This window comes from Diorhabda carinulata, chromosome 10 (genome assembly GCF_026250575.1).
Source record: "Diorhabda carinulata isolate Delta chromosome 10, icDioCari1.1, whole genome shotgun sequence".
NCBI lineage: Eukaryota > Metazoa > Arthropoda > Insecta > Coleoptera > Chrysomelidae > Diorhabda > Diorhabda carinulata.
In genome coordinates this window covers 105,001-122,500 of record NC_079469.1, presented here as the reverse complement: position 1 = coordinate 122,500, position 17,500 = coordinate 105,001, and the positions used below count along the sequence as shown (strand labels likewise).

The 17,500-nt window shown below is 36.7% G+C and overlaps 1 protein-coding gene and 2 non-coding genes across 3 annotated transcripts in view; all 3 read left to right on the top strand.

The window, feature by feature from the left end:
• Window positions 1–8,501: 8,501 nt before the first annotated feature.
• LOC130899161 (small subunit ribosomal RNA) lies at window positions 8,502–10,423 on the top strand. Its single transcript, XR_009059984.1, has one exon. It is a non-coding gene; the product is annotated as a small subunit ribosomal RNA (ribosomal RNA).
• Window positions 10,424–11,568: 1,145 nt separating this feature from the next.
• Window positions 11,569–11,724, top strand: LOC130899151 (5.8S ribosomal RNA). The gene has a single exon (XR_009059975.1). It is a non-coding gene; the product is annotated as a 5.8S ribosomal RNA (ribosomal RNA).
• A 5,342-nt stretch (window positions 11,725–17,066) lies between these two features.
• Window positions 17,067–17,500, top strand: part of LOC130898876 (uncharacterized) — a 1,977-nt gene continuing 1,543 nt past the window's right edge. Inside the window, exon 1 of the mRNA XM_057808458.1 lies at window positions 17,067–17,500. This exon is cut by the window's right edge and continues 1,543 nt beyond it. Within this exon, the coding sequence (XP_057664441.1) occupies window positions 17,067–17,500 (434 nt within the window).

Genomic DNA, 17,500 nt, shown 5'->3' with positions numbered 1-17,500 from the left:
TTCTACATACAAAACATCTCCATTCAATTTTCACAATTCATCTTTTTCGACGAGTTCCTATATCCTGCCGCCCAGACACCAAACTTAACACGATTCTATAGACACTAGCGCCCTCTGCCGGAGAGACGCCAAACTTAACACGGTTTTATAGACACTAGCGCCCTCTGCCGGCCAGACGACAAACTAAACACGAACTTTTTCTAATCCAACTTTCACAATACATCTATTTCATACAACTTTTATATGTTACACCTCGAACAACGGTTTCTATTTTCATAAAACTTTAAACTAACTTACCCTAACCTAACCTAACCTAACCTAACCTAACCTAAACTAAACTAACCTAACCTAACCTAACCTAACCTAACCTAACCTAACCTAACCTAACCTAACCTAACCTAACCTAACCTAACCTAACCTAACCTAACCTAACCTAACCTAACCTAACCTAACCTAACCTAACCTAACCTAACCTAACCTAACCTAACCTAACGTTTTTTTTAGTGTGGATGGAAAAATCTTCATAATACCCATCAGAAGGTGTCCCAGGTGTGCATCGCTTCACACAACCGAAACTAACATACATCTATTTCTTTATTTTTGGACAAGTACCTATTATATCGAGCGGAATATAAATTCACAATACTTTTTTCCCTTTGTTTCACTATTTTTATACAACTTTTATATGTTACACCCCGAACGGCTTCTACATACTAAACACCTTCATTCAATTTTCACAATTCATCTTTTTCGACAAGTTCCTATATCGAGCGGAATCTAATTTCCTAATACTTTGCTTTTCATAATTATTACTATTTTCATACAACTTTTATATAATACACCTCGTACGTTCATACATCGAGCGGCCATCTAATTTCATAATACTTTTTTCCGTTATTGTTAATATTTTCATAACACTTTTATATAATATACCTCGAACGGCTTCTACATAAAAAAAATTTCCATTCAATTTACACAATTCAACTTTTTCGACAAGTTCCTATATCCTGCCGACCAGACACCAAACTTAATACGGTTTTATAGACACTAGCGCCCTCTGCCGGCCAGTCACCGAACTTAACACTGTTTTATAGACACTAGCGCCCTCTGCCGGAGAGACGACAAACTAAACACCTTTTTATAGACACTAGCGCCCTCTGCCGGAGAGACGACAAACTAAACACCTTTTTATAGACACTAGCGCCCTCTGCCGGCCAGTCACCGAACTTAACACGGTTTAATAGACACTAGCGCCCTCTGCCGGCCAGAAGACAAACTAAACACCGTTTTATAGACACTAGCGCTCTCTGCCGGCCAGTCACCGAACTTAGCTAATTTCGTAATACTTTGCTTTTCATAATTATTACTATTTTCATACAACTTTTATATAATACACCTCGTACGTTCATACATCGAGCGACGATCTAATTTCATAATACTTTTTTTCTTTATCGTTAATATTTTCATAACACTTTTATGTCATACACCTCGGACGACTTCTACATACAAAACATCTCCATTCAACTTCACATATCATCTTTCTCGACAAGTTCCTATATCGAGCGGAATTAAATTTCATAATACTTGTTTTTCATTATTATTTCTATTTTCATACAACTTTTATATAATACACCTCGTACGTTCGTACATCGAGCGGCCATCTAATTTCATAATACTTTTTTCCGTTATTGTTAATATTTTCATAACACTTTTATATAATATACCTCGAACGGCTTCTACATAAAAAAAATTTCCATTCAATTTACACAATTCAACTTTTTCGACAAGTTGCTATATCCTGCCGACCAGACACCAAACTTAATACGGTTTTATAGACACTAGCGCCCTCTGCCGGCCAGTCACCGAACTTAACACGGTTTAATAGACACTAGCGCCCTCTGCCGGCCAGAAGACAAACTAAACACAGTTTTATAGACACTAGCGCCCTCTGCCGGCCAGACGACAAACTGAACACATTTTTATAGACACTAGCGCCCTCTGCCGGTCAGTCACCAAACTTAGGTAATTTCGTAATACTTTGTTTTTCATAATTATTACTATTTTCATAAAACTTTTATATAATACACCTCGTACGTTCATACATCGAGCGGCGATCTAATTTCATAATACTTTTTTTCTTTATCGTTAATATTTTCATAACACTTTTATGTCATACACCTCGGACGACTTCTACATACAAAACATCTCCATTCAACTTCACAAATCATCTTTCTCGACAAGTTCCTATATCGAGCGGAATTAAATTTCATAATACTTGTTTTTCATTATTATTTCTATTTTCATACAACTTTTATATAATACACCTCGTACGTTCATACATCGAGCGGCGATCTAAATTCATAATACTTTTTTTCCTTATTGTTAATATTTTCATAACACTTTTATGTCATACACCTCGAACGGCTTCTACATAAAAAAAATTTCCATTCAATTTACACAATTCAACTTTTTCGACAAGTTCCTATATCCTGCCGACCAGACACCAAACTTAATACGGTTTTATAGACACTAGCGCCCTCTGCCGGCCAGTCACCGAACTTAACACTGTTTTATAGACACTAGCGCCCTCTGCCGGAGAGACGACAAACTAAACACCTTTTTATAGACACTAGCGCCCTCTGCCGGCCAGTCACCGAACTTAACACGGTTTAATAGACACTAGCGCCCTCTGCCGGCCAGAAGACAAACTAAACACCGTTTTATAGACACTAGCGCTCTCTGCCGGCCAGTCACCGAACTTAGCTAATTTCGTAATACTTTGCTTTTCATAATTATTACTATTTTCATACAACTTTTATATAATACACCTCGTACGTTCATACATCGAGCGACGATCTAATTTCATAATACTTTTTTTCTTTATCGTTAATATTTTCATAACACTTTTATGTCATACACCTCGGACGACTTCTACATACAAAACATCTCCATTCAACTTCACATATCATCTTTCTCGACAAGTTCCTATATCGAGCGGAATTAAATTTCATAATACTTGTTTTTCATTATTATTTCTATTTTCATACAACTTTTATATTATACACCTCGTACGTTCATACATCGAGCGGCCATCTAATTTCATAATACTTTTTTCCGTTATTGTTAATATTTTCATAACACTTTTATATAATATACCTCGAACGACTTCTACATAAAAAAAATTTCCATTCAATTTACACAATTCAACTTTTTCGACAAGTTCCTATATCCTGCCGACCAGACACCAAACTTTATACGGTTTTATAGACACTAGCGCCCTCTGCCGGCCAGTCACCGAACTTAACACTGTTTTATAGACACTAGCGCCCTCTGCCGGCCAGAAGACAAACCAAACACAGTTTTATAGACACTAGCGCCCTCTGCCGGCCAGACGACAAACTGAACACGGTTTTATAGACACTAGCGCCCTCTGCCGGAGAGACGACAAACTAAACACATTTTTATAGACACTAGCGCCCTCTGCCGGCCAGTCACCGAACTTAACACGGTTTAATAGACACTAGCGCCCTCTGCCGGCCAGACGACAAACTGAACACGGTTTTATAGACACTAGCGCCCTCTGTTGGAGAGACGACAAACTAAACACATTTTTATAGACACTAGCGCCCTCTGCCGGCCAGACGACAAACTAAACACCGTTTTATAGACACTAGCGCCCTCTGCCGGCCAGTCACCAAACTTAGGTAATTTCCCAATACTTTGCTTTTCATAATTATTACTATTTTCATACAACTTTTATATAATACACCTCGTACGTTCATACATCGAGCGGCCATCTAATTTCATAATACTTTTTTCCGTTATTGTTAATATTTTCATAACACTTTTATATAATATACCTCGAACGGCTTCTACATAAAAAAAATTTCCATTCAATTTACACAATTCAACTTTTTCGACAAGTTCCTATATCCTGCCGACCAGACACCAAACTTAATACGGTTTTATAGACACTAGCGCCCTCTGCCGGCCAGTCACCGAACTTAACACGGTTTAATAGACACTAGCGCCCTCTGCCGGCCAGAAGACAAACTAAACACAGTTTTATAGACACTAGCGCCCTCTGCCGGCCAGACGACAAACTGAACACGGTTTTATAGACACTAGCGCCCTCTGCCGGTCAGTCACCAAACTTAGGTAATTTCGTAATACTTTGTTTTTCATAATTATTACTATTTTCATAAAACTTTTATATAATACACCTCGTACGTTCATACATCGAACGGCGATCTAATTTCATAATACTTTTTTTCTTTATCGTTAATATTTTCATAACACTTTTATGTCATACACCTCGGACGACTTCTACATACAAAACATCTCCATTCAACTTCACAAATCATCTTTCTCGACAAGTTCCTATATCGAGCGGAATTAAATTTCATAATACTTGTTTTTCATTATTATTTCTATTTTCATAAAACTTTTATATAATACACCTCGTACGTTCATACATCGAGCGGCCATCTAATTTCATAATACTTTTTTCCGTTATTGTTAATATTTTCATAACACTTTTATATAATATACCTCGAACGGCTTCTACATAAAAAAAATTTCCATTCAATTTACACAATTCAACTTTTTCGACAAGTTGCTATATCCTGCCGACCAGACACCAAACTTAATACGGTTTTATAGACACTAGCGCCCTCTGCCGGTCAGTCACCAAACTTAGGTAATTTCGTAATACTTTGTTTTTCATAATTATTACTATTTTCATAAAACTTTTATATAATACACCTCGTACGTTCATACATCGAGCGGCGATCTAATTTCATAATACTTTTTTTCTTTATCGTTAATATTTTCATAACACTTTTATGTCATACACCTCGGACGACTTCTACATACAAAACATCTCCATTCAACTTCACAAATCATCTTTCTCGACAAGTTCCTATATCGAGCGGAATTAAATTTCATAATACTTGTTTTTCATTATTATTTCTATTTTCATACAACTTTTATATAATACACCTCGTACGTTCATACATCGAGCGGCGATCTAAATTCATAATACTTTTTTTCCTTATGGTTAATATTTTCATAACACTTTTATGTCATACACCTCGGACGGCTTTTAAATACAAAACATCTCCACTCAATTTTCACAAATCATCTTTCTCGACAAATTGCTATATCGAGCGGAATTTAATTTCATAATACTTGTTTTTCATTATTATTTCTATTTTCATACAACTTTTATATAATACACCTCGTACGTTCATACATCGAGCGGCGATCTAAATTCATAATACTTTTTTTCCTTATTGTTAATATTTTCATAACACTTTTATGTCATACACCTCGGACGGCTTTTAAATACAAAACATCTCCACTCAATTTTCACAAATCATCTTTCTCGACAAATTGCTATATCGAGCGGAATTAAATTTCATAATACTTGTTTTTCATTATTATTTCTATTTTCATAAAACTTTTATATAATACACCTCGTACGTTCATACATCGAGCGGCCATCTAATTTCATAATACTTTTTTCCGTTATTGTTAATATTTTCATAACACTTTTATATAATATACCTCGAACGGCTTCTACATAAAAAAAATTTCCATTCAATTTACACAATTCAACTTTTTCGACAAGTTGCTATATCCTGCCGACCAGACACCAAACTTAATACGGTTTTATAGACACTAGCGCCCTCTGCCGGTCAGTCACCAAACTTAGGTAATTTCGTAATACTTTGTTTTTCATAATTATTACTATTTTCATAAAACTTTTATATAATACACCTCGTACGTTCATACATCGAGCGGCGATCTAATTTCATAATACTTTTTTTCTTTATCGTTAATATTTTCATAACACTCTTATGTCATACACCTCGGACGACTTCTACATACAAAACATCTCCATTCAACTTCACAAATCATCTTTCTCGACAAGTTCCTATATCGAGCGGAATTAAATTTCATAATACTTGTTTTTCATTATTATTTCTATTTTCATACAACTTTTATATAATACACCTCGTACGTTCATACATCGAGCGGCCATCTAATTTCATAATACTTTTTTTCCTTATTGTTAATATTTTCATAACACTTTTATGTGATAGATACACCTCGGACGGCTTTTAAATACAAAACATCTCCACTCAATTTTCACAAATCATCTTTTTCGACAAATTGCTATATCGAGCGGAATTTAATTTCATAATACTTGTTTTTCATTATTATTTCTATTTTCATACAACTTTTATATAATACACCTCGTATGTTCATACATCGAGCGGCGATCTAAATTCATAATACTTTTTTTCCTTATTGTTAATATTTTCATAACACTTTTATGTCATACACCTCGGACGGCTTTTAAATACAAAACATCTCCACTCAATTTTCACAAATCATCTTTCTCGACAAATTGCTATATCGAGCGGAATTTAATTTCATAATACTTGTTTTTTATTATTATTTCTATTTTCATACAACTTTTATATAATACACCTCGTACGTTCATACATCGAGCGGCGATCTAATTTCATAATACTTTTTTTCCTTATTGTTAATATTTTCATAACACTTTTATGTCATACACCTCGGACGGCTTTTAAATACAAAACATCTCCACTCAATTTTCACAAATCATCTTTCTCGACAAATTGCTATATCGAGCGGAATTTAATTTCATAATACTTGTTTTTCATTATTATTTCTATTTTCATACAACTTTTATATAATACACCTCGTACGTTCATACATCGAGCGGCGATCTAAATTCATAATACTTTTTTTCCTTATTGTTAATATTTTCATAACACTTTTATGTCATACACCTCGGACGGCTTTTAAATACAAAACATCTCCACTCAATTTTCACAAATCATCTTTCTCGACAAATTGCTATATCGAGCGGAATTTAATTTCATAATACTTGTTTTTTATTATTATTTCTATTTTCATACAACTTTTATATAATACACCTCGTACGTTCATACATCGAGCGGCCATCTAATTTCATAATACTTTTTTTCCTTATTGTTAATATTTTCATAACACTTTTATGTGATAGATACACCTCGGACGGCTTTTAAATACAAAACATCTCCACTCAATTTTCACAAATCATCTTTTTCGACAAATTGCTATATCGAGCGGAATTTAATTTCATAATACTTGTTTTTCATTATTATTTCTATTTTCATACAACTTTTATATAATACACCTCGTACGTTCATACATCGAGCGGCGATCTAAATTCATAATACTTTTTTTCCTTATGGTTAATATTTTCATAACATTTTTATGTCATACACCTCGGACGACTTCTACATACAAAACATCTCCATTCAACTTCACAAATCATCTTTCTCGACAAGTTCCTATATCGAGCGGAATTTAATTTCATAATACTTGTTTTTCATTATTATTTCTATTTTCATACAACTTTTATATAATACACCTCGTACGTTCATACATCGAGCGGCCATCTAATTTCATAATACTTTTTTTCCTTATTGTTAATATTTTCATAACACTTTTATGTGATAGATACACCTCGGACGGCTTCTAAATACAAAACATGTAATTTCATAATACTTCTTTTTAATATTCACAATACATCTTTTATATATTTTCACTATACATCTTTATTAATGTTAATGTAGAAGGCGTACCGTTGTACAGCGCACATATATGTGTGGTGTATCGAAGTTGACGTCTCGTTAAATTCTAATAAACTCGTTATAATTTACGTAAAGACGTTGTTTCGGTCATTCCACATCGGTGGATTATATAGTTTTCTGAAAGGGTCCCCGTTCTCCTCCAATATATTAACGTATATTGCTAGCGGTTCCCTTTTTAGATATTATATCAATTTATCCACAAATTAAATATCTATTGCGAGATCGCGAATTTAGCTAGCGTTCTATCGTGAGCGATTCATATGCGATCGTCTATGAAAAATATATATTATATTACACTTTTATATATATAATACACAATATTTGCGATAACTCTCATTATTCCGTGCGAGAATAAAAATTTCGTTCATTATTACCTAATGTATAAACCATGTCGCTTACAATCTAGCGAAGGGTAGAGATAATGTCGAAATTGTAGCCCGGTCGACGTAATCATCTAATTTTTCTCATTTCGATTAAATTTAGATAGATTTATAGTCGATTCGGTGAAATTTTATAAAATAAGAAAAAATATAAATAAAGCGTGGCGCTGAAAATTATATATTTTCAATAATAAGCGCAGCAAACACGCAAAAGAAAAAGTAAATAACAATGTGTTTATACACGAATATAGATGATTATTATATTATGTATAAATATAAAGTATATATGTAATATAAAAAACATCATCATAATTTATCCTCTTTTGGATATTGTTATTAAAACTTTTTCGATAATAGTTTTTTATTATAAAATATATATATATATATATATATATATATAATAATAATAGTAATAATATATATTATATATATTATAAAACACAGTTCCCTGGTTGATCCTGCCAGTAGTCATATGCTTGTCTCAAAGATTAAGCCATGCATGTCTCAGTACAAGCCAAATTAAGGTGAAACCGCGAAAGGCTCATTAAATCAGTTATGGTTCCTTAGATCGTACCCACATTTACTTGGATAACTGTGGTAATTCTAGAGCTAATACATGCAAACAGAGTTCCGACCGGAGACGGAAGGAGCGCTTTTATTAGATCAAAACCAATCGGTGGCGGGCTTGCTCGTCATCGTACAATTTGGTGACTCTGAATAACTTTTCGCTGATCGCACGGTCTCGCACCGGCGACGCATCTTTCAAATGTCTGCCTTATCAACTGTCGATGGTAGGTTCTGCGCCTACCATGGTTGTAACGGGTAACGGGGAATCAGGGTTCGATTCCGGAGAGGGAGCCTGAGAAACGGCTACCACATCCAAGGAAGGCAGCAGGCGCGCAAATTACCCACTCCCGGCACGGGGAGGTAGTGACGAAAAATAACGATACGGGACTCATCCGAGGCCCCGTAATCGGAATGAGTACACTCTAAACCCTTTAACGAGGATCAATTGGAGGGCAAGTCTGGTGCCAGCAGCCGCGGTAATTCCAGCTCCAATAGCGTATATTAAAGTTGTTGCGGTTAAAAAGCTCGTAGTCGAATCTGTGTCCCACGCCGCTGGTTCATCGTACGCGGTGTTAACTGGCGTGTCGTGGGACGTCCTGCCGGTGGGCTTAGCTCGCAAGGGCGGCCCAACTCAATCCCGCCGCGGTGCTCTTGACTGAGTGTCGAGGTGGGCCGGCACGTTTACTTTGAACAAATTAGAGTGCTTAAAGCAGGCCAAAATTTTGCCTGAATACTGTGTGCATGGAATAATGGAATAGGACCTCGGTTCTATTTTGTTGGTTTTCGGAACCCCGAGGTAATGATTAATAGGAACGGATGGGGGCATTCGTATTGCGACGTTAGAGGTGAAATTCTTGGATCGTCGCAAGACGGACAGAAGCGAAAGCATTTGCCAAAAACGCTTTCATTGATCAAGAACGAAAGTTAGAGGTTCGAAGGCGATCAGATACCGCCCTAGTTCTAACCATAAACGATGCCAGCTAGCGATCCGCCGACGTTCCTCCGATGACTCGGCGGGCAGCTTCCGGGAAACCAAAGCTTTTGGGTTCCGGGGGAAGTATGGTTGCAAAGCTGAAACTTAAAGGAATTGACGGAAGGGCACCACCAGGAGTGGAGCCTGCGGCTTAATTTGACTCAACACGGGAAACCTCACCAGGCCCGGACACCGGAAGGATTGACAGATTGAGAGCTCTTTCTTGATTCGGTGGGTGGTGGTGCATGGCCGTTCTTAGTTGGTGGAGCGATTTGTCTGGTTAATTCCGATAACGAACGAGACTCTAGCCTGCTAACTAGGCGTATTTCGACATCCCAAAGGCCCGTCGGTATTGAGTTTCGGCTCTTGCCGTTCGCGGTTTTTACTGTCGGCGTACAAATAATTCTTCTTAGAGGGACAGGCGGCTTCTAGCCGCACGAGATTGAGCAATAACAGGTCTGTGATGCCCTTAGATGTTCTGGGCCGCACGCGCGCTACACTGAAGGAATCAGCGTGTCCTCCCTGGCCGAGCGGCCCGGGTAACCCGCTGAACCTCCTTCGTGCTAGGGATTGGGGCTTGCAATTGTTCCCCATGAACGAGGAATTCCCAGTAAGCGCGAGTCATAAGCTCGCGTTGATTACGTCCCTGCCCTTTGTACACACCGCCCGTCGCTACTACCGATTGAATGATTTAGTGAGGTCTTCGGACTGAGCGCGGTGGCGTTTCGGCGTCGCCGATGCTTCGGAAAGATGACCAAACTTGATCATTTAGAGGAAGTAAAAGTCGTAACAAGGTTTCCGTAGGTGAACCTGCGGAAGGATCATTACAGAGTATTTGTTCGTTTTTAAACAAAAAAAAAAAAAACGAAATCAAGTCTGTATTAATTGTAAAAGAGAATTTTCTTCTACAAAATTATCGAACTCTTCAAAAGAAATTTATATATGTTATAAATTATATATATATTATAGATGTATATATATTGAAATCTTTTTTTAATTTTTACAAAATTCGAACAAGTTTCGAATAAAATTAAAAAAAAAAAGATAAATATAATTCATACGTCTATAAAAATATATTTACATATATAAATTTTTCCAATAAAAATATAACGAAAAATTTTTATCATAGTTTATAGAAGGCGTCGACGACGATGACGACACAACAATAACAACATATGTATTATTATATATTATAACGATTGACGGAACGATCATTAACAAAATTTCTTGTTAACTAAAAACGTTCTGATAAAGAATCGTTATTATAATAAACGAAAAATATATAGTTTATTGAAACGTCGTCTGTTGTCGTGTGTGTGTCTATATTTTTATGGATAAATTTTATTTCGTTTATTATATTATTACCTAAGTTTTTTATCGTTTGAAGGTAATACAAGAAAATATCGACAGATTATATGTGATGATTATATGTTATTGAGACATTTTCATCCGGGTACCTAAACGAAATTTAAGCACATGTCGTTTCTATCGATATGTATAAAAATTCGTTTTAGAAATAATATTTTATGTATTATTTCGAAGGTGTTCGAAGATTTACGCCCGACCGTCGAAATTTGTATAAAACTTTCAAGATAAAAAAAAAACTGTAATAATATAAAGAGGAGGAATATATCGTGCGAGATATCTGTCTATGCGCGCCTCGTTTGTAATAAAACATGTGCAGCGGTTAAAATTTATCAGATATATCAAAGTACGATATTATAATTTCTCTAAAAGTTTCGAATAATTACCATTTATTATAATATATATATATATATATATATATATATATATATATATATATATATATATATATATATATATATATATATATATATATATATAAAAATGTCGTTATATAAATTTTCTATACGCGTATAAGATATTATAATAATATTATTAATTTAATAATAATCAAATATTAAAAATACGACGAATAGAATATGAGAAAACGACATAATAATAAAATGATTACCCTGAACGGTGAATCACTTGGCTCGTGGGTCGATGAAGAACGCAGCTAATTGCGCGTCAACTTGTGAACTGCAGGACACATGAACATCGACATTTCGAACGCACATTGCGGTCCTCGGATACTCGTTCCCGGACCACTCCTGACTGAGGGTCGTATCAATTTAAAAGACTGCTTAGAATTTAAAATTTTTCTATTTATTAAAGAAAAATAATGCCTAAGCGTGTTGGATGTGAAACAATAACGCACACTAATTAAGAAAAAACACATGCACATACAAACTTGTGCGTATTTTTTTTTGTATTTGTGCGGCATCCTAAAGTGCGAAAAGCAGCGTAAATTTTTATAGAAAAAGTTACGCAATTTTTGAACACAACCCGCTATACCATAAATTAATCGTGTATTTATATGAAATACATAAAATTTGTTTGGTAGAGAGTTATATTTATATATAATATATATATATATATATTATACATATATACGACGTATATATAGTCGATAAATAAGTGTGTGTATATATAATATATTTATGATAAAATGATAACGCGGTCGTCGTGTCCGAGAGAAATAATAAAGTTTCGAAGACTGGACGTCTGACCAGTGTTTTATTTATATCATTTATACACACGGTATATCGACAAAATATATGAATTATATATATTAAAAATATTATATATGTATAAAGGCTGGTGGTGTGTTGCTGATGCTGATGCTGATGCTGATGCTGATGCTGATGCTGATGCTGATGCTGCTGCTGCTGCTGCCGACTCTTTAAATAAAAACAAATAATGTTATATTTCATATGAGAGATGATATTATTATTAAACACACGTTTTTTTTATGATAGTTTGGCGAATTGTATTTAAATATTATAAGAGATATATTATAAATATATCGACCTCAGAGCAGGTGAGATAGGTGAAGTAATTGGAGCATCTCTCTTTCCTTCCTGGTTGGAGTTAGTGATAATTATGAATCCGAGTTCGGTCCCGTGCCTTGGCCTCCCGCGGAACCGTCTTGCTGCGAGGTTCCATATTACCTTAATCGGTATTTGGGTATCCTCTTCGGCCGCCATTCAACGGTCAGCTCAGAACTGGCACGGACTAGGGGAATCCGACTGTCTAATTAAAACAAAGCATTGCGATGGCCCCAACGGGTGTTGACTCAATGTGATTTCTGCCCAATGCTCTGAATGTCAAAGTGAAGAAATTCAAGCAAGCGCGGGTAAACGGCGGGAGTAACTATGACTCTCTTAACTATGACATCCCGATACCCTGGGAAACATATCGTCGTGGCCCCTCTAGTCGTGGGAGCGCGTGGAATCTGGTGTCGAGATAATAATATCATTTCTAATATTCTCGGCTTTTCTAAGCAAGACATCAGATCTTACATTACCAAAACTATTATTGGCAGCCTCTCCATTCATCGCTATTTTATGGCTCAATCTTAAATAGGCTGATGAAACATATTCCCGGAATAAGAAGCCTCTATATGATTTTCGCCCGAAGCTGTACTACCATTAGTTATAGGTAGATTTAATATTTTATATATTATATTATATTTTATTTTACAGAACATCCACCTTCGGCTATCGAGGACCACTGTGCACTTCCAGACCTGGTACTTGGGAACGGGGACTGGGGGTGTCGTGGTTTCCATTCATTAGCGCACCAGCCAACTACTGCTGGGAAATACAATGTCTTGGTCTCGCTTTGGAAAGGAGTCCGTCCTGGAAAGTGGCGCGGACTATGAAAACGAAATATTGGCGGGGCAGGTTAATTCCTAAGGCCCCGTGTCGTGCTGTTGTGGCCACCGAGGCCCACCTTTATTGATTTAAGGGTCCAGGGTGAACCAGGGTGGCACGTAGTCCCCACTGAAGGGACTGGCAAATGGAAGAGGCGGGGTTTAGGACCTTGTATGCGACAGGCCACTTTGACTGCATGATGACAAGTGTTGAGAACTGGCTCTGTCCAGGTCCGTAAAAAGACACACATTTCTGATAGCCAAATGTCTCGTCATCTAATTAGTGACGCGCATGAATGGATTAACGAGATTCCCACTGTCCCTACCCACTCACTTTATATCCGAACTCGGTAGAGAACGGACACGTTTGCTTCAGTGGCGTTAATCGACGGTGTTCTCAAATATCCTTATTTCATGCCGCGTGCACGTGACGAAGTGATGAACAGTGTTTTTATTGTATTGCGTGGTAAGTAAAAAGAAAAAAAAAGAAAGAAACTTTATCTCAAATAATCTTTATTCCAAACCGTGTGCACGTGATAAAGTGATGAACATTTTTATTATTTTATGTTGTAAGTAAAAAGAAAGAAAAAAAAAAAAAACTTTTTACCTCTATATTCTCGGCTCCAAACTGCGCGCACGTGTTAAAGTGCTGAACAGTATTTATATTATATTATATTATTTGTAAGTAGAAAAAAAAAAAAAAAACTTTTATCTCTTAAATTCTCGGCTTCAAATCGCGTGCACGTGTTAAAGTGCTGGACAATATTTATATTATATTTAGTTAAATTAGTATACAGGGACAATATATGAACAATGGATATAACCGAAAGTGATTCTTCGGACACGAGCGGGAAAAATGACATGACGGGAACGCTGAGCGAACCCCATTCTTAAATATAAAAAATCGACTAAGAGAACACCAAAGCAAAAAAAAGACAAGAAACTGACTCAGAAGAAGAAGAAGAAGAGGAAGCAGGACAAACAAGACCACAACAGGAAACAAGTATGACAGATATAATGAAAAGGACGAAGACATTGACCAAAACAGTAGAACAGGCCATAACCAGAAGCTCACCAGAGTCCAAGGGAAAGATCAGCTTTACCAAAAAAGACCAACTGACTGTACGGGAAGCAATGACCGAAATGCAACAACTGGTTCATACACTCATAGCTGTTGCATATGACCAAGAAGTAACGATCAACAGACTAAAGACTAACACGGACAAAGACAAAAATAACGACAAACTAGACATGATCTTAAATAAAGTAAACGACCTAGAGAGCAGACTGAACAAAGTGTCAACCCCAACACCTCCACAACCTAAAGTCACCCACCAAAACCTCCCGACTCAACCCACAACAAGGACATACGCCTCGCTGGTTGCACAAGCACCACAACCACAGACTTGGAACTCCCCCCCGAAAACACCGAGAGTTTTCGAGACCCTGGTCAAAAACGACACAGAGGACCCTCAGAGAGCTCTCGATATTGTTAAAAAAATTGTCAAACCAACTGACATAGAGACCATAAGAAGAACTAAAACCGGAATAATCCTTATAAACAAAGACAAAGACACACAAACAAAAATAAAAGAAAAACTAGACAACAACACAAATCTAAAGACAAAAGCAATGACGACGCAACAGGACCCGATAGTACTCATCACAGGCGTACAAAAAGGAATAAAAGCCGAAGATCTACTTCAAGACATACTAAACGAGAACGAGGACTTACAACGACAATTCGGGAATAGAATTAAAACAGAGTGCAAGAGACTCGGAGGTAGACCATGTCGCAATCCTTACAAGGAAAATATACTGCTTCAGTGCCCAACCGACATCTTCAGAGCCATTATGACAAAAGGACACATATACATAGACCTGACGAAACTCTACACACAAGAACACATCCCGGTGACCCTATGCTTCAAATGCAGCAGATACGGACACTCGGCCAAATACTGCACTGACCAAAAATACACCTGCTACCGGTGCGGAGACGCACACGACCCAAAAACATGTACAACGACAGACGTTAATTGCCACAATTGCAGACTGCTTAGATTACCACAAACAAGACACGAAGCAAGAGACAGAAACTGCCCAATTTACATAAAAAAACTGAACGAGACAAGACGCAACATTAACTACTAAAACACACACACACACACACAAAACAAAAGACAAACTAGAAACTCACAAACACAAAACACACAACAACATAGATGACAATAAAATTTTTACAGCATAATAGCGGAAAGGGTAAAAGAGCGACAGACCAGCTGCTACAAACATGTAACGAACAAGACATCGACATAATCCTAATACAAGAGCCATTCCACGACATAAAGCCACCTCCTAACTACATAATAACGAGACACAATAAACATAGCAAAACATGTACAATCACAAAGGCCGTGTACAAACCGATTACGATCACCTCTATGACTGACGAGAATACCACAACCATCCAAATACAATTACAAGACACAACAATACACATCATCAATATATACGACGAGCCAGGGGGCAATAGAAATAAAAGACTAGATAGACACAGAAGGAAAATAGAGGAAATAAAAAACCCCTTTATACTGGCAGGAGACTTCAACGCCAAAAACACCGGATGGGGAGGAGACATAAATGACGACAGAGGAGAGGACATACTGGACTGGATAACTTCGAGAACTTACTTTATAAATAACACACATGACAGCCCACCGACATTTATTAGCAACAGAGGGAAAAGCTGGGTAGACTTGACTATTACAAAGGAAATAACCTTAACGGACTGGATCGTACATAACGAGGAGACACTCAGCGACCACGCATATATAACATACAACATAAGACAAAACATGAGATATGATCGACAAAAAACAAACAAGACAAAATATGACTTTAACAACACAGATAACGAGAAAATTAAAAGAATCACGGATAATCTTGACTGGACCCTGCTCCACGACGTAGAAAGTACAGCGCAAAAATACCAAAACAACTACGTTAAAATCATGGAAAACGGGCTAAAAAAAGAAAAAAGGAAAAAAAGAAAAAAAACTCAAATATGGTGGACCCAAGAGCTGACCAGACTAAGACAGAAAACGAACAAGAAACGAAAACAATATCAACAAGAACAAAACACAATAGAAAGAGCAATTAAACTAAACATATACAGAGAACAAAGAAGAATATACAAAAAAGAGATAAAAAGAAATAAAATAAACTCACTACGCCAATTTCTCACCGACAATGACCCGGATAATCCATGGGAAACAGCATATAGAATACTAAGAGCAGGGACCACAACCGACTACTCACTCAAAACGATAGAAAAACAGGACGGAACGTGGACAACTACAAGAGAGGAGACAATAATGACTTTACACGAAATGTACTTCCCCCCAGACGACATACAAAACGACACCCCACTACAAACCGAAAAAAGAAAAAATATGACCAGAGACTTTACGACACCCGAAGACCCGATCTTTACAGAACAAGAGGTACAGTGGACAGTAGCAATAATGAAAAACAAAAAAGCGACATCAAATGACAATATACCAAAAGAAATAATAAACATAACAAACGAATACAACGTCAAAGAACTAACATCACTATATAACGCATGCCTACAAGAAGGACACTTTCCTAACATTTGGAAGACCGCAGACATGGTGTGGTTACCAAAAAAGAACGGCTCCAAAAGACCAATCTGCCTGCTACCAACACTAGGGAAAATTCTCGACAAAATGACAGCAAAAAGACTAACTTACTACCTAGAACAGACAAACAATATTGACGAGAGGCAATACGGTTTCAGAGAGGGACGGACAACCACAGAAGCCATTGACAAAATAATCACAAAAATAAGACACAACAAAGACCACAAAATACATACGTTGGTCATAACATTAGACATGAGCAACGCGTTTAACACAGCCTGGACACCACAAGTGGTAGACATACTAAGACAAAAAAATACACCACGAAACATCGCTAAACTATGCACCGACTTCCTTAAGCACAGACACATACGAACCGAAAACATAGAAACCGACACACACAGAGGATGCCCACAAGGCTCCAGCCTCGGACCGGCTCTCTGGAATCTAATTATGGAGGACTGGTTCAGGTACTTAGACGAGACAGGAGGACTAGACATAGACGACATGATTCAAGCCTT